Below are 25000 nucleotides of genomic sequence, written 5' to 3'. Positions count from 1 at the left end.
ATCGAGCGAGACTTGGTCCTCGGTCCAGGACACGCCACACGTATAGCAGGAACCAAGCTGTTCCCGTAGCTCCTCGATCGTCAGTACGGCATCGGACGAGTGGAAATCGAACACGGCACCAAGCGACGGACTGCCGACTAGATCGGACAGTGACGAGGACATACTGAGGCTAGTTCTGCTGCACAGAGAGAAGGACAGAAATGGAGAAAACGAAAGCACATTAGTCAAGAACAGCACTATGAATGGTAAAGGATAACAAACGCAAAACATGACAACGTATCACATGATGCCGCCCCCTTTCCGTTTTGCGTTTTACTTCATTGCCACACATGGCGTGGCCTCAACCCATCAACCGAACCGACGACAAACCAGAATGATTCAGCAAAAGGTGTTGAAATGCGAGTGGTCTACTCCTCCTGTTGTTGTATCAACTCTCGAACACATCGACGTCACCGGACACGACAACGCCCTTCTATGACTACTACGATCGTCATTGGAAGATCGCGTGCCCCATGACGTTACCCATCCATCGCACCACATTCCAAGGCGAAGTGGGAACCAGGGGGACTATATTTAATCGTTTGCTAAACTTAGAAATCTTATCAATCCAATCGGCGGCGGAATGTCAGTTCAAGATTCAACTCTTTATCTAGCGATTGGGGAGGAAGTCAACAAACGATTGACGGTCGTATCTGTTCGGCGCTTTATGAATGAAACGGCACGCCAATAGATGCGTCACCATAGATACGCAGAAGGAGCAGGTGATCCTCCAGCCGATTCATTGGAAAACAAGCGACTAAGCGACAGGGGCTGGTATCGAGTAAGGATGCTAAAAATATAAATAACCCGATGCCGACGCAACGCACGTGATTGCTCACGGATATTCCGTTGAGTCAATACGCAAAAAAGGCAACACCAAAATAAATAACAACTCGTCGAACATGTTTCTTGAACGCAAATCGAGTTTCCGTTTGCAGTAGGCGCTGATGCTGTCGCTTCGGGATTTGCGAGGTTTTGAAGGTTAGATCTTCTTGAAGGTTAGACAGTCTTTAAATAACGGTGCATTTACTACTTGGGTTTAACCAAACACGACAACATCCTGCTGCTGCCTAGTGAAGAGACGTGTGTACGGGAAGTACGTCTTGCGTACGCCCACGTTCGAGTGTGTGTGTGCGCAAGTCGAGAGCCACTAGGAGAAGATCTTACTATAATTCCCAGCAATAAAGCTTACCTCAACGAGCTGCACAAATCGGCCAGATGGGGGGCTTGTACACTGGCAACCGACATGCTGTTGCTGAAGGCTGATAACTTCGCACTTGAAGACACTGTAGGTAATTAAAGAAAGAAGAAAGAAAAGTTCAGAAATTAGTAACGTATAGGGAGGAGCGTTCATCAGGGCAGGTTGAATGGCCGGAAATCCTTAAGCCATCCCCCTTTCCGGCGAGTGTGACGAAAGTGTGAAAGAGGGCAATAGACATCCCCAGCAAGTCAGAGCCCATACCCCGGATCGATAGGACAAGAAAGGTCCACACGTAACCTCACTTTACCACCGCCAGTAGGCGGCAGCCCCAAGCTCCCTTGTGTGCTAGAGTGAAGCAGGATGTCCGGCAACCACATCGAATCACTTAGTCACACAATGGCACCAGCCAGGGCCATTCATCGTACCGCGATCTCCCGGCAAAGCGACGTGACATTCCTGAGCTATTAAGAGGCATGCGAAACATCTGATAATGTGGCCATTCCTTGGGGACTGACTCGTCTCCGCGCGGACACACGTGTGCGTGTGTGTATGTTAATACTTTCATATCACCGAGACCGAGCCAGGACGAGATGCTTCTTGAACTCTGTCCTATCTGTCCGCTCCAGCCAAAGTCAGTCTCCGGGTGTCTGTTCTTCTCATCGGGTCACTCGGGCACAGGGTGCTCCGACCAAGATCACGCACCATTTCGGTGCATGCCGCCATTGGCGGTAAAAAGGTTCCCGGGTTACATCATCCAATGTCGGGGTTGCTGGCAGTTGCGCTTATCAGCTCCTATCGTTCTCATCGTATCTCTCTTTCTCTCTCTCTTCCAGTGTCGTTCTGTCGCCCCAAATTGAAGCTACTTCCTCGTCTGCCTGGAATCGAAATCAGCAGCAGCTCACGTGAGCCAAACGACCGAAGAGTGGAACCGGGCAACTGGGTAATCATCTCATGGTCCTCCATCCTCCCATTATCACACCCGCTGTGTTCTTGTTGTCGGATGATCACAGTGTTCCACAGCGTGACCACCCAACTCAACCATCATCAACCACTTGCGGAACGAGAGCTGCAATCCGAGGGTATGGCCACCAATTGCCATTATGCTGGCGAATCACTGGCGAACGCCTGCTGCTCCTGGGATAGCTACATACTGTGTGTATGTGTGTGTGAAGAGTTCAACCGGCACACCTTCCAGAAGTGTCTAGTACGCGGTTTCAAGTTGTCGATTGCGCAACATACCAGAAGCACGCTTCGCGGTTCTTCACGGATTAGCCGATTAATATGGATATGGAGTAAGCCTCTCGAAAGGATGACCATCTTTAGAAGTAGGTGTAGGTCCCCTCCATAGGTGATCTCATGAACTTTGTACCGCGTTCCAGCCATTTTCGTCTTGAATTATTCGCGATAATTAGGTTGCCCCATCCTTCATAACATTACCGGTTCCAACATCCGCCCGTGCTTGCTCTTTATTGCGTTGCAACAACGGCGGCCCCTGGCGTCGACGTCGTCGTCGATGGAGCGCGAAAGTAGGTCGCGCCACGATGGTTCAAGGGCGCGGTGCAAAGAGCGCCAAGAAAGAAACACCTGCGAGGTGGCGGCGGCCACCTCCGAAAGAACACCGTGGAACCCTCCACAAGACCTCACCGAGGTGCGGTACCGAAGAAGTCATTTCCTTGTTGTTCCGAACGATTCCGCAATCCTCATACGATTCCGATGCAGAGCTGAGTTGGTCAGCCACTACAAACACAGCGTCGATGGTTTTATTGTTCTTTCTTGAAGCAACAAAACGACGCTGCAGGGGATTAGACGTAAAGTTAGCGCACAGTAAGCGGGGTGTGTGTGTGTGGTGCTATTTGGAAAATCCGGACTTCTCGAGCGGTGCATCCACAAGAGCGTCGAGTGCATCGACGTAGATAGACACCAGTGAAGTGAACCTCTCTTCCTCGTGATGGTGATGACGCGTTGGGGAAACGAGCCGGTGGTGACCCACTTTCGAGACGAAGCTACGATTTAGATGCTGTGGCCTGTCTGATCGTGCCAAATTGCAAATGGAATGGACGGATTTTGTTCGACTTGTTCCATTTTTCACAACCTTTCACTCGGTTGCCAGAGTCGTAAATAGCACTACTTGGATCTGAGAGAGTTATATAAATCTCTTCTCAAGGTATACCATGGTTGTTTGGCTGCATACAGAAGAACACAGTGTAATATCCGTTCAATCCGCATCAAGTAGGCGTAGATTGTACTGTCACCATAAGGATCCACCTAGAATGCCCAACAAACAAAAGTACTGTTGTCATTGGAAAATGCTCCCAGTTTCCATGGACACTGGCTTGATCCAAGTGGTCCCGGTTTGGGCCAGTGGCAGCTGGTTGAAACTCAATTATCCGACGATAAATTAGCAGCTGTCCATGGCTTGCACGTCGTGAGAGGATCCCCTCTGCTGCCCGTGCCATGATGATCGCGCCATATCACGCCTCAATTGCCACTGATTGAAACGTATTTGCTTTTCTGCTATATTGCCTGGTGCTGGTGGTGCCGAGGAAGCAACCACCAACTAGGCGCGGTACAATCCGCAACCGATCGGATATGGTCGGTTGTGGGCCGGCCGGAACCGGGTCTTCCCGGGTCTACCTTCGGAGCTGTCGATCCCCTTCACCCTTCCGCCTGGAATGTGATCCACCGCCAACGGCAGTGCGTGTTTCCCTGAGAGGCGCCTTCGCCGAAGGTGCAGTTGACGGCGGCGCGAAATTACTTCAAGGAATTCCAACGCGACCTGCCATCACCACCTGCACGCACTCACGCCCTGGTCATTAGCTGGGGTCCAGCCTGTAGCCGAGCGGATAATTAACTCCCCGTCGGATGCCAACGATTAGGCTGGGCCGCAACAGCCGCGACGGAGGGCGGCGGCAGTGATCGTGATCGCGCGCGACTTCGAGAAAATTTCTTTTTCTCCCCTTTCTCACTCAAAGCAGTAGCAACAGATCGATCGCCATCGGCTGCGTTGCACTCGGCCTCGGAATGCCTTCTTGCAACGCAGCAACAGTAGCGCTCTCCGTGTGTGTCCGTCATTTTGCGTCACTCGCGTTCGAAACAAACAACAAACGGCCACAGGGGCTCTGTTGCGGGGTGTGACGGAGTTTGACAATCGAACTTACATTTCAAAAAACCAATTCCGCTCAAAACACCAGTACCACACGCAGTCGTAGTAGCTTAGTTTGCCGGTGACGTTAGGCGATGACTACTGTGTTGCAGTCGAGCCTGGTGATGATGACGATAACGATGATACTGCTTCACACACTTGTGACACTTTTCAAATTACACTCTTTGCTTGGCCGTGGCCTGGCAACAACACAGGTATACTTGGGCACTTTCAGAAGGTTTTTTTTGTGAGTACGCGAATCGTATTCGCTCTTTCTCTGTGGTCCTAGTAGCTGAAGGTACACTTTGTTTAAACCAACCTGAGGAAACAGGGCGAACACACGACGCACGTAAAACCACACCGTTGGCTGATGACGAACTGAGACTTTCCACGCAGGAGAAGAAACTAACAGCGGAACGCAATCTCTCTACTGCAATCAAACTGCTACTGCTAAGCAAGCTGAGTGCGAGGACGTTGTAACGAAGGTTGTTGCGAATGGAGCGCGAGCAACGTTGTGACCACGGTCCAACCCGGAGCACCGTATTTATAAACTAACCCACCAGCAGCAAGCAACAGCAGCACGGCGCGCGCGTGTATCGCAAGAGGAACGCACGCTCACTCGCAGGGACAGGCTGCGCGAATGTGTGAGTTCTGGTGGGGTTTGTGCTCGCCACACGAGAAGAGGCTTGGCGCTGGTGATACGCGTAATCGCGGACGCGACCTATACACACCTACCCGTCCCCCGTCCGTCGGTCGTGCTCGAAGCTTGAACAGCGGAGATAATGAAGGGGACGGCGATCGGAAGGGGGGACACGCATGACGATGCTAGATCGTCGTCGTCGTCGTCGTCGTCGTCGTCGCCGTCGCCCTGCGCTCAGAAGCTGATCAGAAGACGACACGGGGTCGCAATACGGTGGCGCCGTGAAGGGTGGAGCGCGCAGGGGATGGTTCAATGTTTGTTTTGGATGCAAAACGATCACAACGGCAACGACTACGGCGACTACGATGGAACATTGCGGCTAGCAGAGGCCGATGAATGACGACGATCCCTGATATGCGCGCTCCCCACTCTGGCCTACCATCACGCCATTCGGATGTGACGTTTGACGATGAAGCGAAAGACAACGACGGCGTCGTCGTCGTTGTTGCCGCCGCCGCCGCCGCCGCCTTCCGATCAATCGATCGACGCATCCGACCATTGGCGCATCTCCGCAATACGTGTTTTGTCAGATGATCTTCAGAAAAGGGGCCCCATTGCTGGTAGGAGTGAAAGAAAAGGAGGCGAAGAGATGGCAGCATACGATCACCTTAAACGGGGTAACTGGTTCGAGACGCAATTCGTTTACCCATTTTGTGCAGCATCATTCAGCGCGATTCAGCCGACGGATGGACGGCTGGCAGAGATTTACGGTTGGCAGGGATTTTGGAAAACAATTGCAAGCCATTTGGATTTGGATGGATGGATTGGTGGTAAGTAGGCTGTGCTTGCTCTGGTTCTGCTAAGTTCCCAGAGTTTTGTGAATTATGCCCAATGATTGCTAATTTGTCACTCTCTTTTTGTTGCGAAAAAAATGTTTTTTTCCGTAATTTTAATTTTAATTTTGATTGTTTCCATTTTTTCCTAGTTTTTTCTTCTTGTGATGTTTGCTTAGCTTTGCTTATTTGAATACTTCATAACCTTGACCATATGTCTTAAATGTTTCCAAATTTCCAACAGTTTGTTTCCAATTTTCGTTTTTTTTTCAATTATAATGCTGTATATTTACTGTACTGTCTTCTGAAAGATCAAATTTCTTATATGTATTCGCTTTTTTTTTAAACAAATTATAAATAACCGCTTCATTATCTTGTGTAACTGTAACGGAAAATCTCTGTACAGTGTTGCTTAGATTGCACCGATGCTACGCTGATCAGCAGTTTCCGATTGTTCAATAGTCTGTTTCTATTGTTATGCCATCTTTTTTGGTGTAGTTTATGAGTGTGTCTACTTAATATCCGGTTGACCGGCAGTGCCGATGCAACTGCACCGCGAAAGCAAACGTCTAAAACAGACCGGACAAATTTGGTCGAAACATTTAGCTAAACAGCAATAGCAATGGCATATAAAGCTGTAATAGTTTTTTTTCGATTACCGCTATAAACATTGCTTGAGCTTCCACAATAAATAATGCAACAATAAATGGTCAAACACGTTAAAGCAAGTAAAAGTCTGCACCTCAGACTCTCAAACTCAAAGGAAACCATCCCACTCCAAAGCACCACCCCACAACCGAGGGCATGGCATCCCCCCCGCCATCCCTACCAGAAAACCCCGAAAAAGTAAAAGTGACTGAACACCCGTCAAAGAGGTGCAAGCGCGGCAAGCGCGGTGAGGGTTTGCCAATTTCCCATCGCACCACCGTCCCCATAGTGGCCACCGCTCTCGCCTACCCGCCTCAAAAGATGCACACGGCGCACGGCTGCACCACCGTGGCTGGCAAAAATAAAACTCACCCCAAATAATGGCGAGAGTTGCGAGTAGCGGGCACACGCTGCTCGTGATTATTTCTGCGCGCGGCCCAAGCGACGACTCGATGGCGTGAGAAATGGAGAAATGGCCAGTTGAACGAACGAACGATCGAACGAACGCACCAGCGTACCAGACGAACAAGAACGGCTTGACTGGGAGAGAGGAGATAGGTACGAGGGCAGGTAGAAAGTGACCAGTGCGGGCGGTGAGGAGTTAGAAAGTATGGTTAGCCCCGGACCTTCTGCAACAATGGCTGCGCAGTAGTAGTTTAGCATTCGAGGGAGAAATTAATACATAAAATATTTTTAAAAAAACACACACACAGACCTCGTGGGTTTGCAACGCATATGATGGGCTGTGACACGTGCTACTGCGAGATGGACTGTATCAAAGCGCGAGGATCACGCGCGCGAAACGAGGTGGTTCTGGCAGCCACAAGACGACAAAGACGCCGAGACTTTCAAACGGACAAACGAGCGCGTGCTGGCGACCGACCAGGATGATAGCCGATCGACAGCTGGCGCACTGTGTCCTCCTGTGGGACCTTTCCTCTCTGCTCCGCGCAAAGTATGGTCGATTGAGGGCAGAAATTAAATGCGATGCTCCGTTACCTCCCGTCGTGTCACCGGGATCTGATCTCGGTCGGGAGACAAATAAACAACCGGTTAATCCTTCCCAGAGACGTAGAATAAGTCAACTTCTTCCCAGAAACACAATCATATCTAGTGCGGATGCCAAGAAATGAGGGTCTTGAGACTGCACAGAGAGCAGATCCAACAGATTTGTCGTTGCACAGATGCAAATGTCACGAAGGTAAGGGGCGGAACCAGATCCTCTCACATGGCGGCGGCGGCCCATAAGCCACGCACCAGACCGACCGATCCGACATACGATCATCATCCTCACACTATCATCGGAGCGGAGAGTAGTGTGTGGTATGTATGGGCCACGCCATGCCATGTGCACGCGGCACACCCTTCCACGATCCACGAAGTGATGTTCTCCCTCCCTCCTCTCTCTCTCTCTCTCGCCGCTATCGCATCCTCGTCGCTCGTCTCGTCTCCATAGTCCCAGTTATCAAATTCCAGTTTGTTTTGACTGCCGTCTACGGCGTGTAACGGCGAGAAGGCGCGTGTAGCCCGTGTAGCGGACAACCCGTTTAGATCGGAGGAGGGGGCCGTGTTCTGGACCTTACAGGTCCTTACAGTCGCACGGACCGATCAGATGACACGTTAGGAAGTTCGTGGAAGTCAGGTGGTCTCGCCGCGGTCCAAGAGAGTAGAGTACTGCGCAGAACCTTCGCCACCACCACCATCGCCGCCTGCACACGGCCATCACTCCCATCAAGGTGAGATGATGAGCCAACTTTCACTGATCACTGAAGACCACCAGCACCACCATCGACGCAGCAGCGTCGAGTCGCGAGAGTCTAGACTTAAAATGGGGGTGAACCATTAAGTAATTAGTTTGGCGTCCGGCCACCCGTTCGAGGGATGGTGGTGGTGACGATGCTTCGCACACAGCGGCGGCGGCGGCGGCGGTGGCGGCGGCGATTGCAGTTAGGTTCCGATCCGAGGGCGTCTGTCAACCAGTTGGCACCGGTTCGGAACTGGCGCCGTCGCGGTAATCTACGCTATACGCTATACGCTATACGCCATGCCACTACGCAGCGTTGCCCCGACAGTGACAGTGAGACGGTGACGCCAATTTCGTCATTCTATCTGGCGGACACGAGCCCAACCTTGGCAGCGATTAGAACCTGCAGCGGAGAATGTGCGACGCGAGAGATTGAAATGTTGTAGCAAAAAGCATCACAAAGCATATGCGCGGATGGAAGCATTGCAATTATAAATAGGAGATGCCAAATTCTGTTTCTTGGCAACTACACGAGCGCCCAAAGGCGAGGGACGACATCAGGTCATCAAGGCCACTTCTTCTTCTCCGTTCCAGCCCACTGGTGCCCGAAGTGATGGATGGCATCTTCCTTCGCGACAACAATTGATACAACAGCTAACAGTGCGATGTACGGCATATTATGACAGTCTGCCGGTTATGCCCACCGAACGCTGGCCACACTACTCTGGTTACGCAACACAGCCGGCCGGTGACCTGCGACTCGGAAACGTAGTGGAAACGGAACATTGATCATCAATCGGAAAAACGGATTCGGACCCCGCGCGAGCCCCCGGGTGGTGGTCGCCATAACCGTCCGCTGTCCTCGGTGGTGGTGATATCGTTCCGATAAGCTCCGATAGACCAAAGCTGGTCACTTGAATTTATTCGAATAAATTAACCGTTGTGCAATCGCCACGCCTTTCCAGTTGAGCACCCATCGCTCGTCGATCACACGAAGCACGCAGCAGCTCAATACAAAAGGTGGAAGAAAAGTGATGAGTGATTCTGGAATTCCTGGAACCTGGATGTTCCAGTCGTGTCGGAAGTAATTGGCTCGTGTGCTTGCTAATTGCTTATGCAATCGCGACTCGCGACGACAGGCCGACAGACAAGAAATCCTATCTCGCGAGTTCATTAGATGCCAACTCGCCTTTCCTCAGCCCCCGAGTAAGGGGATCCCAAAAAGTTCCATCAATCGCTTGCACCGTCGCTGCTTGGTGCATGATCACCTACCGAGAGCGTGATCGGTGCACGCTCGCTGTGATGATCATGCATCGTGCTGCTGCTGCTGCTGCTGCTGCTGCGTGATTGCAGTTTGGCAAAGCTGAGCCATAAGGGCAAAAGGTGTGGCGGCGGTGGTCATCATCGCACATCGCAGCACGTGATAGTCGGAAGGGAATTCTTAAATAAGTTGAATGAATGTGCAAACCCAAACATAGCTCTTATCTCCTGTTCCTACAAAGTAGGACAGCCGGTTTAAGAGCGCGAGAAGCTAGAAGCAGTATCGCTTGTCGCATAAACCAAAACCAGCAACTAGCACGCACGAAAATCGAGTTACGTAAACAAGACTTTTTCAATAGGGACATTTCTGGAAGCGTCACATTGATGTGGGTATATCTGTTTGAAAGTTAAACCCTGTCCTGATTTCCTGCCAAATTTTCATGCGATTTGGTCCATAGGAAGCAAAGGTCGGTACAAAAATGAGCGTCGAACAATATCATATTTTGTTTGAAACTTAATAAAACCTTACGACACGGAAACGTTGTAATTAGTTCAACAAGTTTATGGTGTTGGTTGCCTATGCCGTGGCAGAGGTATACAAAAACGCGTCTTGAAGTCATCAGCGAAGACCTTCAAGTAGGCCAAGCCATGTTTGTGATTACACCCAGGGAGCATCGAAAAAATGCGCAATTTTCACAAAAACCAAACCGAAGTGAAATCGCCGTTGCATATTTTATGATTATTTCGTCGATAAATGATTATCTCGTACTGACCTGATCTGGTATCCTGTGAGTATTATCTATTCGGATGCTAACATGCGGATGCTGCGGATAACATTCGGATGCTAACATGCTTTACCTTAGGCGCAATAACTTTGCTTTCGGTGAACCAAATTGACCGAAACCGAAATGTTGGTTTAAAAAAGTCCTGTTTACTTTGCGACAGACCGTGCATTACGCCCCCAAGAATAATTCCAGAAAACAGTTGCTAATCCTGTCCTTATGCAACCTAGCACCCACACATTACACATTATGCAATGCGTTTAATGCTGCAAATTGCACACAAAACGGTCTACAGGCAGGTCGTGAAAGCATATAAACCCATCAAACCATCAAGCACGGGGCAAGGGTGATCGGCAGACAACTTTTCGCCAACACATGTACACACACTGTTGTTGGGCACTGAGCGTTACCCCCCCACAGGACAACGGGCTCTCGCATAGCTTGTGCTTCTCCCCTAGGTCCACCGGGATTAAGTATCGCGGTAGTAGACCGTTATTGATTTAGTGCCCATAGGGTACACGGTAGAATACAGTGTGCGGGCTTTGTAGTGATCAACTTTACTCCCACGGACACTCGCAGTGCGGTGTGCACACGTGGTAGTAGCACCGGCATGAGCAGCAGCAGCACGTGGGATGAAGGCCTGGAGGGCTTAACTTTCTTCCTTATTTGAGAGACTGGCTCACCTGAGGGCCATCAATCTCTGGCTGGAGAGCTGGTCATTACGCCGGGAACGCCGCCGTGGAATGAGGATGCCCGGGGTTCATCATCATCATCATCATCATATTGGCGACTGGCGATTGGCGACTGGCGTACTGGCGCGACTCGCGGGAATCGAGACATTCGAGACCTCACGTCGAGGTCTGGCGAGTCGAGGAGACGACTTTCAAATGTTTTGAATCGTCCAGACTGACCATAGGAGCCGGCTGCTGCTGCTGCTGCTGCCAACCTGGCGCGACACTTTAAATGTCAATCAATCATCATTGGTCTCTGTGGTCTGTGGGGCGTTTGAGGAGAATGGCGTTTCGTTGGCGAGGAGGCGACCTAGCCACCTCGTGTGTGTGTGTGGTACTAGGTCGTGGTGAGTGAATACAGTGTTGACAGTAGTTACTCTTCCTGGAAATGCCGTAATATGCTGCTGCTCCCGGTATGGTGCCCGCACTGATGCTAACGCCGCCACACTTTGGTGGTTGGTTGGAATTGAAAGGACCTTCGGACTCTCCGTCATTTCATTTCTTGGGATGCATATATTACGCTACTGCTACTGCTCCTTGTAACCCTCCCTTGGCCGCTTGGTACGCTACATTTTGAGAACATTTTTCCTTCCATTGTCTACCGCTATATCAGCTGACAGACGACGTCAACCAACGGCAACGGGAGAAATGCCAACAATTCATTCCATTCCGCGGTCCGTCGAGTGTCGGGTACCGGGCGGAATTGCGAACCGGACGATAGACATCTCGCGATGCAGTCCATTCACTCCATATAGACAGCCATCCCCCGTCTGATCACCTGACACCTAGAGCTGGCCCGGTGCTGGCTGGATGGGATGGGATGCGATGGCGGGCGTTAAACAACAATCATTGTCCCACGGTTAAGGCACGACTTGGACAGTCAGTGTCTCGGCTGTCTGAGTCCCGCGCACCGTCGCCGGACCTGACTAGAAATAACTTACGAGGCGTCGTTTTCTCTAATAATAGCACTATCTAACGACCACGACCGATCGAGCACGTCATCGATTGCGAAGTATGCGTGCCACAGTACTCGTTGTCGTCGTTGTCGCCATCGTCGTTGCATTTCGTTGCGTTTGAACGCATTCTGGATGCAAAACCGCATCCGCACTCGGTCACTACACAATAGTGCAGCATCATGATTGCTATCGTGCTTCCGTTCCCCGTTATACCCCGAGATCCGATATCTGGATGGTGAATGGGTCCGGGGTGGACGGGGAGTGTTAAACGGAATACGTAAAAATACAAAAATAACCGGACACGGCGCGGGCGTTTAACGGGTGGATGGTAAAAATAGGAAGCATTGTTTCCTCTGGCCACCACTGTTCCCATATTCCACCTCTCACACTCCAACGCACGGCGGCCATGGTCACGGAGCAGAGAAAAACGGCGCCGGCCGCAGCGATGTGATCATGTGACAGAGAGGCTGGCTGATGGTGGCAGCGAGTACGCACAGCTCAGAGAGCGAGTGATCTTGATGATAGTTGTGAGTGAGCATCTTCGCTTCTATTTTGGCGCGAAGTAAGGACTGCGCCACTGCGAAGTGAGTCTGGTGTCACTCCTTTTCAGGGTAATTCTTCCATTTTGTTGCATCACATACTACGCTGTAGTCAGGAGTTGACGTGCGATAGATTCAAGGGCCAGACGATACAGTGACTAAGACTTACATAAATTCTATTCCCATTGAATTAAACTGAACTCCGCCATTTGAAGAAATACTCCCAGGCCTGTCTGGTTCTCATTTGTTGTTGCAGTTGCATGTTTGACGGGCGTTCGGTTATACTATGGAGAATATTATCACTATCATCATCATAGTCATTGCGCCTTCGAGACGCGGGCCCATAGTCCACCCAGAGCGTGTCGCGTGTCCGCGTGGCTTGCTGTGATGAGTCGTCAACGGCAGTACGCCTCCGTGATTTGAGATTAAATCTCGCCATCGCTATTGATTAGCGTACTCGCACCGAGCCACCTTCACCGGAACACAAACCCAGTCCAGTGTCGGACTGGATCGAGCGCGTGCCATGCGGTCACCACGTCACCCCGGGAGCAGCCCAGCACGCGTAAATGAGGAGACGATATTTTCATCCTTGGTACAGTGTTTTCAGTTCGAAAACCTGCATTTGATCGGAGCAAAACAGTGCAATCCGTTAATAAATTCCTTGTCCTGTCTCCCTGCCTGTATTCTGCTGCAGCTACATCTGGCACACTGGATCGGATTTTGTTTGCATACCCTTGAAACTGGGGACCGGGAATCCGGTGGCAGAAAAGCTGAACCAACAGTTTCCTCGAACTCGTGTTTACGGTTAGAGCGATAAAATGGAATATTGCAAATACTGCAGAATAAACGCGCGCAGCGTACACGTGGGAGTGATTGACCAGTTTCCGCCCAGTTGCGGTCTATGAATTCCTCTGTAACGTCGTAAAACCACGACGACGTCGCCGGTATTTCATGTTTCCAAGGAATTGCAATTTGGTGCCACGGTAAACAGTGGTACTGGGCACCATCGGACGGACTACAGCTGTTCCTTCCGCAGAATCTTATCTACAAGATGCCTCACCGATGACAAGCACCGATTCTAATAAGCAATTGCCCCGGTCCTGGACGACAACGATACTAACAACACATTTTACCGAGGTTCTACATTGAGGGTTCTAGGAAAACGCTTCTTCAAACACAGCCGGCCGCGGTACAGAGGTGGTGTTTTAAGCGTATTTGTTTTAAAATTTTCAATTTACGTCTTCTTTATCGAAATGTCCCCAGTTCTTTTTCTGTTAAAGTCCATTATTCTACCCAGAGAAGTCATACCGCGTCCCGCCGAGGCCATCTTTTTCCTCAAAACTCAAAAACAAGCCCCGACAGCAAACAATATCGGTCGCTTCTGGATCAATCGATTGCTTCGCTGGGCCGCCATCGCTCAATGACGCAAATCGCCGGTTCTTTAAGGAACTGAGAGTACCTCTTTTTGTCCCGCAAGCCCGCGCAGCGCAGCCTCGTTTGAACAGCCTTGTTCCATACAGCGGGGTTACACAAAGTTGCCTGTTTGTTCCCTCCCGGGGCAGAAGCCAGCATATTTGCAAGAAGTTCGATGCCTCCTTCTTGCCCCCTCGAGACACCCACCAAACACGTGCTACCGTGAGTCTCATCTTGAAATATTCGCTGTGTTGGTGACAGCTCACGATCACCAAACGATCCGCTTTATTCTGTTTTACACAACAACAACAAACGACAGAAAAAATAAAAAACGAAATCCCCTCGATGGTCCGAGGCACGCGTATCGAATCGTGCACGCGAAACGAGACCGACAATAGGCCGACAACAATTTACGGAAGCCAAGCCAAACCGGGCACCGATAAACGGCCAGCATCCAGCAGAATGGGCTGAGAGTGAAAATCCCAGTTTACAGCATGTGCGCTGCATGTGATCCGCAACGTGAGCCTCGAATGCAAATCGCAAAACGTTTCTCGATGGCGATGGCGTGCATGTGCATACATATGTTGCTGCTGCATCGTTGTCAATTGATCACGAATCACGGTCCGGATGGACGGATGGCGCGCGCGCGCGTGAGTGATTCATTATCGCTGGAACTGACAAATTCGCTGTCACAAATCGCAACCATCAAACCAGCACGACCGACCATCACCATGAGAGCGTCAACCGCAATGGAAGCAATCGCGAACTCTCTAGGCTGCCAAGGACGACAAAAACCGTTCATTATCACTGGTTGAAAATAAACACCCTCCCCCGATTTGGTTTTAACGGCAGAGACATCGAAATTAGCAAAAAAAAAACATCTGGAGAGTTCCTGCCATCGTTCGTTCTTGTGTTCTGTCAAAACTCAGGTCCAGAACCTAGTTCAGATTGCGTTAGCATCTTCTAGCAGTTTACGGTGTACGGGAAGGCTCTGTGTTAATTGAACTGCCATCGGATGATGTGCCGAAGACCGACATATTAACCTTCCTTTACTTGATTTTACTTAGCGTCAAACTCAGAATGTCAAAAGTCGGTCGTGCGTCTATGCTCCGCATCATTAATGGAAACCGCCGCCTTGAAATCAAATTCTATATCGACCAAAGTGACCTCGGTCGGCCTGGGTCGCGTGGTAACCGACAATCGGCATTCACCTTTTGACCGTGATAAGTGAAAACAAATTCGCGAGAAATTGATAAAAAGAAAAAAGAAATCGGCGAAAGTGCAACTCAAGGTAGTATCAGAGCACAAGAGCACTGCACGCCTCACGCCTGTCGCGCAGAGTCGCGATAGGGCGAGTGAGATTGCAGTGCAGTGCACGACGATCACGATTACACCGGTAACCTAGTGAAGAGGATCAGGAAGAGCTCAATGTCATACACGGCAGGGAGTGACAAACACCACTGTCATCCGCTCACGTCCAACAGTCGGTCAACTGTAAATTGCAATCTCATACTTTGCCCCGCCTCTTGGTGAGCTCCTCGCACCGGGATACGTTCCTTCTCCGCCCTCCTGGGGGGGATGCGGATAAATATAATGGGTGTGAAAAAAAACCGAGAACACCGATCAATCCCCCGAAACTCTCTCAACTGCTGATATCAAGCGCCGTATCGAAGCTAAAGATAAGTGGAAGTTGCCACGAAAAGCCTTGTGGCTCTTGGGTTAAATGATAATTTCCCGAAATCTAGATAAGATATTTAGGTCTTTAAGACATCGGGCCAGCGGTATCGGCGGCCCTAGGTCGCCCCAGGCGGTTTATTGATAATCCTTTCCTCTTCCTTCTTTTCGCACTTTTTGTCGCGGAATTTTAATTACAGCCGGCATCAGGCGACATGTCATCATGGCAGGCCCCAGTGTGTCGAGGATTCGTGTTGCTAGGGCGAACACACCCCATGCATGAACCCATTTATCACACACACCTCCCCTCCCCCCACCCCACCACCACACCCTACCAACCACGATACGGCGCCACAAAATTCCCACCAGCAGCAGAAGCCGCCACTTTCGCGCCACTTGCCGATTTTCATGCTCCCAAAGAACACACTCAACCTCCGTCGCGCCAGTTCTTGTGGTTTGAATTTAGTATTGTTTACACTTGCAGCGTGACATTTGTGTGACCGGTCGGTCGACCGGTCGGCCGGTCTCGGCGGCGACCATGGGAAACAGTTCAATCATCTGGCCACGACCACGCGGCCATCGTTTGGCGGTGCTCAGCGCACTGTGTGCTGTATGATCTTTTCACCTTCTGCTGCAAACACCTGTTTTTGGACGGGGCAGGTCGAACAGTTCGTGTCGGTTATCAGTACAGGACGCGAGTGGCAGGCAGTCGTTACTGGGCGTACTTTTCCATGCCCACCGTCCATCTAGCCGCTGTGGGGTGTAGAGAGATTGCATCAGCCACGGGTGGCCCGATGAGATGCGATCAAAATATTATTGAAACCCCGGTTATGCCCCCAAAGCGCAAACAAACACAAGGTAATGCTGACGCTGCTACTTACTTCTTCAATTGCCAGCCCCATGATAGAAGGAGAATCGTTTGAACTATAGGTTCAACCACAAGTCCTTGTCTTTTATGCCGAGAGAAGAGTATTATTCTTCATAGATCCACTTGCAGGAAGTTACATATCGAGATCCGTACTCCATCTCCTAGGATAGGTAAATCTCATAGGCATTTGGAACTTTAATTGTGTAAGGCATTAAGAATAAGGACAGAGATACGTCCGGGAAGTCTTTGTAAGAGGTAATTTCCGAATATCATCTTATGCTTATGCAACGATGCTAAAGCTCTGATCCATAGAGAAACTTCTAATTGAAGAATCCCATCGGAAAGTGCTCGATCTTGTCAATAACCATTATTCTGTTAATTTTAGTGAACCTTCCATCGCATAGCGATACTCTGTTACTGCGGTTAACTTGCTAAATGAATTCCGCATAAATTGCATTTCAAGCGCTACTGGTAGCTGCCGGTGAGACATTGGCTGGTGCCTTCTCTGCTGCTGCTGCTCCTGCTACTACCAGACAATCTAACACGACGGTGCTAATTCCATTGCCCTAGCGAATGATGTCACGAACCCGTCATTCGTCCGGGTGAGACGGTGACCAATATTTGTTCGATGATAACGAGATTTATCTCTGTGTCTCGCCACAGTACATGCCCTAGTGATGGCACATTGACTATGAACTCATGACTCATCTTATAGAGCGCCTCGTCTACAACATCCCGTCGTGTAGTACTATGAATCGCAACACACAAGATGATTTCGGCCATTCGACGCCATTAAATTGTTGACCAAATTGGCTCACACTACTAACCATCGCCACCTTGGCACACCTCGCCTCCTGTCCGATGAATGTTTAGCATAACCAGCACATTATAACCAGCAGCAGCGCCACCACCACCATCATCACTGCCATCCGTTTCGTCGTCCTCCTCCCGCGGCATTGAGTTGGATACTTGTTTACGCATGTGACGTCACATTACGGTCGTGCATATGATTGACCCATGCGAAGGTTGCTGACCATTTAGACACTGAATGGGACAGCAGCCGAAAAACGAAAGAGAGACAGAGAGCGTACTAGCGAGACGCCATTTTTCGGACCTTCGACTCCACGGTTGGACGTTTGCGTCATAAGCAGCATCGTCGCCATCGTCGTCGTTGGTCGAAGTATGGGAAGTGGTGCGGTGGTTTTGGGGCTGGGGAAACCCAAGAGTCTCATCAAAACATAAACAGCACACATCAACACCAGCTGATTAGAGGGTGGTTTTGGGAGTAGCGAGCAACCGAGCGACGCACTAGATCCTAAATCCGGTTAAATCCGCCAGAAACCAGGCAACACCAGGTGTGCGTGTGTGTGTGTCTGGCTGTTTACGAATGCACCGTTCTACGTCCTTGTCGCCGCACATCAGTGTTCCGGACGTGGGAATCTCCGTTGTCTCTGCTGGAATGAACGTGGTTCCCGCAAGTGCGTCGCAATGCCATGCGCGCAAGAAATCGAAGATCGCGATAGAAGACGTGCATGACCTCGGTGGTTTGAAAGCGCCCCCCACCGCTTTGGGGAGAGGGAGGCATGGCCCTCTTCTCAATATTCCAGCAACTTCCGGAGCCGGGCAACGACATCGAATTCCACTTACAGTATCCCGGGGCCCGGGTAGGTGTCTCTAGAGAGCGATCGTAGCGTAGCGTTTGATTGCTGATAGCGTTTGCCACGGGATCGGCGTCCGAACTCCGGTTTGCAATACCATACTACTACCCAGCGGAAACCTGTTGTTCCCCCGGGAAGTCCGTCATTGAGGTACGGGAAGAAACAGCCCCAAACAGCTCCAGGAAGAAGCTGTCAAGTGGGTTTCCTTGGTCCCGTGGTCACGTGATTGGGAATTGTTTGTTTTGATACGATGATTCCCCTCTCTCTCCCCACAGTACCAAGAATGTCTTCGTTCAGAGGTCGGACAGGTTTTTGGACTGTGTGTGCTCTTGGAATGAATTATCTAGAAACTCCCGCCCGTGATGTACGGACAGCGCGTACAGCGTGCCAGAGACGTTCCAGAGCTCCGTGCGTGCCTCTTTGATGGGCATCGTGGTCGATGAAATCGGATTTGCCTTGCCGATGCCGTGTCGCCGTCAAGTATGCTAATCGAACGTGCTTTACACGCTCGATTTGGTGAGGGTGAGAAGGGGGAACTGGGAATCATTTCATATAGCGCGTGGATAATTCCAATGGATTCGGGGGTTCCCGCCATGAGATCACATATACCCGACGACAACGACACACTGTATTTGCTATTTAATTTTGATTTATGAATCAAATCTATTGTGCCATTTGGTGAAATCCATGAACTGGTTCCCTAATCTGTGAAATCCCAAGCCACGATTAACGCTACACCACTACCAGACTACGGCGTGAATCAGACTATCAGTGCAAACCAAGACGCACTTCGATGTGCGGGTAGCGACTGTCAGACGTCCTTGATAGCCTGGGAATCACTGTGCGTCGGTGTTTATGCTTTCTTCGCATCGGATTCGCGTAGACATGCGTTAGACAATATGACGACTTGTTTCTATAACATGACGATATCTAGAACATGACAAACAACTCCATGAGTCTTGTCCTGATGTAGTATCAGCTGCGATCGAGCTGCGATGTCCGTGCTTCTTTGTAATGCATCACGAGATTTTAATTTAATATTATTAAATTATTATTAGGCCTGCTATCAATCCAATCGGAAATTAGCCATATTCTTAGATCACTCCCCCTTAAGATCTACTTCATAAGACAGATCGAAATACGTCAGAAAGATACTAAAAATACTGATCAGTCTCCCAGACACCAGCTGGGGGTGGGGGGTTTCCTTTTACCCATTGCAATCCAATTCCTTATCACTGCTGACCCATGATAATGATTGCTATTTTGATCAAACAACATTTGATTAACACTCTCCTTCCTTTTTCCCCGAGTGTTTACCAGCTCTGTTTGTAAGGCGCACAGCAAGTTCATCTGACTGGGCTCGTCAGCATCCTGTCCCCAGTCCCGTGAACGCACGCACGTCATTGCCGTATCGATATCAAGGGCCACAACGCACCAACCGTTATCGAATATCTCAGAAAATCTCAGTTCCCTGCTCACTAGGAACAAATGAGAATCCGTGAAACAGTTGCACGTGAGGGAAGCGAAACATCTGTGTGGAAAACAAAATGTTTTTCAATAAGATCGCGTGGTCGATCACCACCCTGTGTTTTGACGACCAGCCGCCAAGCAGAAAAGAATCTTTGCTGCGTCCCAGCCCATGACCTGGGGACCTACCATAACAACACGCTCGGTCGCCATGACCAGGAAGAAGAGAGGCTCGTCCCGTCGTCGTCTTCCCCGTTAGCGACCATTCGTGGATGGCCAATCGCAAACAACCTTAACGGTGGGAGCATGGCGATCGGAACCCCTCACCTTCCCCACTCCCTCCTCGGCGTTATGATTAGATTATGGCTTGGTGAGCCGAATGTGCCAAACAAACATGGCGTGGGTTAGTAATTTTTAATGGGGGAGTGGCAGCAGGAAACCGATTTTCGCACGCTCGTCGCTACGATCGGATGATTCTTCTGCTAATCTGACTTGAGCAGTGCGTGGTGATCATCACACCACATCCCCCCACCTTGCAGCAGCCGCTATCGTATCAGAAACTGAATGTCGTATGACCAAAACATGTACCTCCCCCTCCACACCAGACCCTTCCTCCCACATGTTTAACTCCTTGTTGACGATCCTTGTTATGGTACGGTGAAGAATGAAAACGATCAACACACAACAACCACGTAAGCCCCTACGTTCGTGGCACCGCTGGTTCAAGGAAGGACGCCTTATTCGCACTACTGCAAAAATAAGCTGTTTTTGCTCCAATTTCAGAGTTTAGGTAGAAATGGCACTGGCACTAAGCCATGCCTGCTACTGTACCTTTTGTGCGTAAACAATATTATGTTGTCACCAATAGATTGGAGGGGGTGATCACCATATCACTTTCAATCTAGGAGCAAACAACGAGTTGCAATGATGACTTTCGTAAGCACAATTGCTGTACCATGTTTACTGCTTAGTTGCTGGCTAATTGTGCAAGCTAGCTGGATCTATTAATAGATTCACAACATGCGAATACACATCCCCGCATGATCCTCCCCCTTCTGATTGCTGTTCTTCTGCATCGCCCTCAATAATGAGGGTGGCAAACATACGGTGGTTGCAACAAACAACCTTACCAGCTAGCGAAGGAAAAGTGCTGGTACCGATCGGAGGACATAAACATCATCTCGTGTCTGTTTGGCCCTCATCAAACCAGCGGGGGATGGCCGATGCATTATTCAAACTCCCTGTTCCCGATCACATGTGGGCTTCATCGCCTGTGCGTTCATCCTTTGTTTTTTTTTTTTTTGTCACAACAAAGCGCATGCAGTGGCCCGTCTTACACACTTCCTACAAATAATGGTAAAGAATTACTTAATTCTACACGCAACCCCGTGGGGTACACCTCGATAACAGCATTCTGAATCTGTAATGACCATTCGAATTGGAACAGCGAACTGCTTCCGGAACTGACAAAACCGTACCGTACTTACCCTTCATTAGATGATTGAAATTCGAAACCACTGTGGCCGAGTTGAGACCGTAGTAGCTCGTGACCGATCGTGGTAAGACCGACGGGGAAGGAGGTTGTACCGCCGTGGCCGCAGCTAGCTTCATGATCGACGCTGGCCCACCACCAATTGAACGGGTAACGCCGGTTGTGCTGCAAAAGTCCGGATCGTCTGCATCGAACACAACATTATCCTCCCATTCGGTAACGATGTGCCGTGGTACGGCGACACTAGTGGTCACTGCGGCCGATACATTATCATACGATTTCATGACGAACACAGGACGAGCACGAGGACAGACGGTGTGGTAGAACGATGTCGGTCAGTTCGCCGGAGTACGTGAACCTGTGCAAATGATAAAAAGATTCCAGAATTTCATACATTAAACAACGATCTAAACGGCATTTAACGTTGCGGTGTTGTGCCACTGGCGTCATTGCATTAGCATGGAGAGCCAAAGGTTAATCATCCTGGACCCCTTCCACGCGGCCTACTGGGTAGTGGATCGCGCATAATACATTTCTCCACTCGCAGCCGTTGCCTACTGCGACCACACGGCGATGTCCAGCGAGGCGGTGTGAATCTAATAAGGGTAAAGACCACCGGTCCACTTCTTACCGAACGTTATCATTGAGGAACGGGGATGGCTGGTGGTCGTAAGAACGGTATAAGCCTTCACCTCTCACCGAGCTATCGGCGGAAGGTGGCACACGTGTGGCCGCAGCAGTATAATCGCTTGGCTTGCGCTTTCCAACGCCTGTAAGGGGGGTCCACCGACGCGTACTTATCACCCACAATCCTCACCCACGGGAGAGTTTTGTTTTGCTCAAGATTAGAAAACTGTTACACGCTGATCCGGAGTGTACGACTTGGCCTGTGGCCGACACAAAACGGGTAAAGAGGCCTGTTTTCAGGGAAAGCCCTGAGCGACACTGGTCAACCCGAGTTGCCGACTGTTGGCCTGGAAAAAGGCCTGACATCAGCAACAAACAACAAACGCGAAATGCGTGACCCGGCAATAAAGGAAGCGCCGTGCCAGCTAGCTAGCGTCCCGGCGGCGTCTCAACAATGAAAAGAGAGGAAGTCGAAGAAGAAGCACGTAATCGTGGCTACAAAAGAACAAAAACAAACACACCTGAACGCACCGAATCAGAGGCTAGCAACAAGATAAAACGTGTCACCTGTCGCCTGTCCACACCACCGCCGGTGTGGGTGGATGGGTAGAGGGGGATTATTCTTTTCACCCTTTCGGCTTCCCTCGTCGTCCTTTCCCTCTTGATATTCTGTGATACAAACCAATTTGCTGCAACACTTTAGCGCTTGCTTGCGGCTTGTTTGTTATCAGAGTTATCACCTTTTCTAGCCTTTTTTTTTCTTTTCCCTCGGTCAAGAGCGCTTGTACCGAGATTGTAAATTAGCTTTTTAATCGATGTACCGAGCGGTGTAACAATCGAAGTAACCTACGGTGAAGAAAAGGATGATTTCCTGATTTTTTACCAAATATGTACCTCACAACGGAACGGAACGATTTTCACAAACTTTCACAGCCCGGGACGATTTTGGCCGCCAGTCCGCTTTCTCCCGCCTACACCAGAATTATGCACGGACAATTCGTACCTTCTTCGGGATCAGGATTTCCGAGCGATGCAATCCACAGTTTTTACCGACACAGAACACAGAAACACCTGAGAATCACGGTGCCGTTTCGTTCCGCCTGCTGTTCTGGAGGAAATAATTTTCAAGTTTTTTTACCCGATCAGCAAGTCTGTCAAAATTTCCCCGAAATATCGGCTCGGCTGTTAAAAAAATTAAACACTTTTTTGTTAACTGAACATTCAATTAGATCTTCGTTTAACTCATTTCGGAAAATAAAATGCTGTATGATTTAAGCTGCTTTATAATAAAATAATTAAAATATAATGAAAAATACGCGGAGTAAAGCAACACCCTGTGCTTCGGGCCGGACCAAGCCGCTGTCAGATCGCTTGATGACGTTTCACACGAAAGCAAAACCTGCTCCCGCGTAGACGCACGACTCTGCAAAACACTCCAGAACCAGTAAAACCTTGAGTTAAATCGTGATTTTCCTGGTGCCTGTTCCTCGGGAAAGTCCTTGTGTCGAAGGGGAAGAGAAATTTTCCGGAAAGAAGCTGTTTCGTACCGAGTGCTACGCCCTTGGAAGTGCGCGTACTTTCCGTTTTGGGTTATTCCTGCCACCGTGAGCATCCCCAGAGGCTTCCTCGTAATTGACTATCGGGCAGCTCGATTAGCAACCAGCGGCCAGCAGGAGCATTCAGCACGATGGCTGGCTCGTCAAGGTACGCTCGTTCGTCGAAGTAGCTTTAGGGTAATCGGAACTAATTACTCTCCTTATCTTCGAAACAGAGACATACAGCTGCACAAGGTCTGCTGCAACTCACATCCGGATGCACCGCTGATAGAGGATTACCGAGCGGGTGACATGATCTGCTCCGAGTGTGGCCTGGTGGTAGGCGACCGAGTGATTGATGTGGGCTCCGAGTGGCGTACATTCAGCAACGAGAAGGCCGGCGTCGATCCGTCTCGTGTCGGTGGTCCGGAAAATCCGCTGCTCAGTGGTGGCGATCTGTCCACTATGATCGGCCCCGGAACCGGTCCTGCATCGTTCGATGCGTTTGGAAGTAAGGATTACTTGGTCTCTTTACCCGTTGGAAGCTGTACTGAGTTTGCATTTCATTTCTTTTAGCGGCCAAATATCAAAACCGACGCACGATGAGTAGCTCGGATCGAGCGCTGATTGCAGCTTTTAAGGAGATCAGCACAATGGCTGATCGAATCAATCTGCCAAAAACTATCACCGATCGGGCAAACAATCTCTTCAAACAGGTGCACGATGGCAAGAATCTGAAAGGCCGATCGAACGATGCCAAAGCGTCCGCCTGTCTGTACATTGCCTGCCGTCAAGAGGGCGTACCGCGAACGTTCAAGGAGATTTGTGCGGTCAGCAAAATCAGCAAAAAGGAAATTGGGCGCTGCTTCAAGCTCACCCTTAAGGCACTCGCTACCTCGGTGGATCTCATCACAACCGCTGACTTTATGTCTCGTTTCTGCGCCAATCTCGGTAAGTGCAGGACACACCCTCATACCATCTTATCCCGGCCTGTGTCTGTGTCCACTTCATTATCCACTATCATGCTGGCTGATTACTTGCAGACCTCCCCAATGTGGTGCAACGTGCGGCAACGCATATCGCGCGCAAAGCCGTCGAAATGGACATCGTACCTGGGCGGTCACCGATCTCGGTGGCGGCTGCTGCCATCTATATGGCCTCGCAAGCATCGAACAATAAGAAAACACACAAGGAAATCGGCGACATTGCCGGTGTGGCCGACGTTACAATTCGCCAATCGTATCGCCTGATGTACCCACATGCCTCCGAGCTGTTCCCCGAGGATTTCAACTTCTTCACCCCGATCGATCAGCTACCACCGGTGTAAGCGGTACGGAAATGCATCGTGGGGAAGAACGCGGTACCTACTGCCGGATGCTGCTGTACAGCTCACGGTCGAAGAATAAGAACGGAGTTCCTTCCGCTCGAAAGGCGTTGTGATACGGCGTACATTACTAGTAGGTACTATGCATCACTGATCATCATGATTATCATATTTTCACCCTTTTGATACCCAAGCCGTACGGGACATCGTTTTTGTTTTTTGTTTTGTTGCTGTATCCGATGTGTCCTCGCAAGTACAGAGTAACAACCACAAAACAAATGTCGCAAACGGGAGTACAAACTTTTCCACAGAGCGCAAGAGAGTTGATGTAATTAATGAATGAAATAATGTAAGGCACACGGGGAACAGAACTTGATAGAATGGTTAGGATAAAGTGACGCTAACTTCATCTGCAAGGAGCTGTATA

At 50.0% G+C, this 25000-nt stretch overlaps 2 protein-coding genes across 4 annotated transcripts in view; one reads left to right on the top strand and one right to left on the bottom strand.

The window, feature by feature from the left end:
* Positions 1 to 22837, bottom strand: part of LOC125948110 (protein pinocchio) — a 24719-nt gene extending 1882 nt beyond the window's left edge. The window contains exons 1-4 of one of the 3 annotated variants that reach the window (XM_049673857.1): positions 22718 to 22837; positions 21083 to 21445; positions 1232 to 1325; positions 1 to 175 (exon numbers count right to left, since the gene is read on the bottom strand). The exon at positions 1 to 175 is cut by the window's left edge and continues 90 nt beyond it. In XM_049673857.1, the coding sequence (XP_049529814.1) occupies positions 1 to 175; positions 1232 to 1325; positions 21083 to 21371 (558 nt within the window). In that variant the 5' untranslated portion in view covers positions 21372 to 21445; positions 22718 to 22837. Of the gene's footprint in view, positions 179 to 1231; positions 1326 to 21082; positions 21446 to 22608 lie in introns of all 3 variants that reach the window. The other 2 variants (XM_049673855.1, XM_049673856.1) reach the window with 2 other exon arrangements.
* Positions 22838 to 23116: 279 nt separating this feature from the next.
* The window catches only part of LOC125948111 (transcription initiation factor IIB), a 2371-nt gene continuing 487 nt past the window's right edge, over positions 23117 to 25000 (top strand). The window contains exons 1-4 of the mRNA XM_049673858.1: positions 23117 to 23418; positions 23486 to 23760; positions 23826 to 24200; positions 24293 to 25000. The exon at positions 24293 to 25000 is cut by the window's right edge and continues 487 nt beyond it. Of these exons, the coding sequence (XP_049529815.1) occupies positions 23402 to 23418; positions 23486 to 23760; positions 23826 to 24200; positions 24293 to 24576 (951 nt within the window). The 5' untranslated portion in view covers positions 23117 to 23401 and the 3' untranslated portion in view covers positions 24577 to 25000. The remainder of the gene's footprint in view (positions 23419 to 23485; positions 23761 to 23825; positions 24201 to 24292) is intronic.

The sequence above is a fragment of the Anopheles darlingi genome, chromosome 2 (genome assembly GCF_943734745.1).
Source record: "Anopheles darlingi chromosome 2, idAnoDarlMG_H_01, whole genome shotgun sequence".
Lineage (NCBI taxonomy): Eukaryota > Metazoa > Arthropoda > Insecta > Diptera > Culicidae > Anopheles > Anopheles darlingi.
Note: the sequence above shows the minus strand (reverse complement) of the source record. Positions and strands in the feature narration are given on the sequence as shown.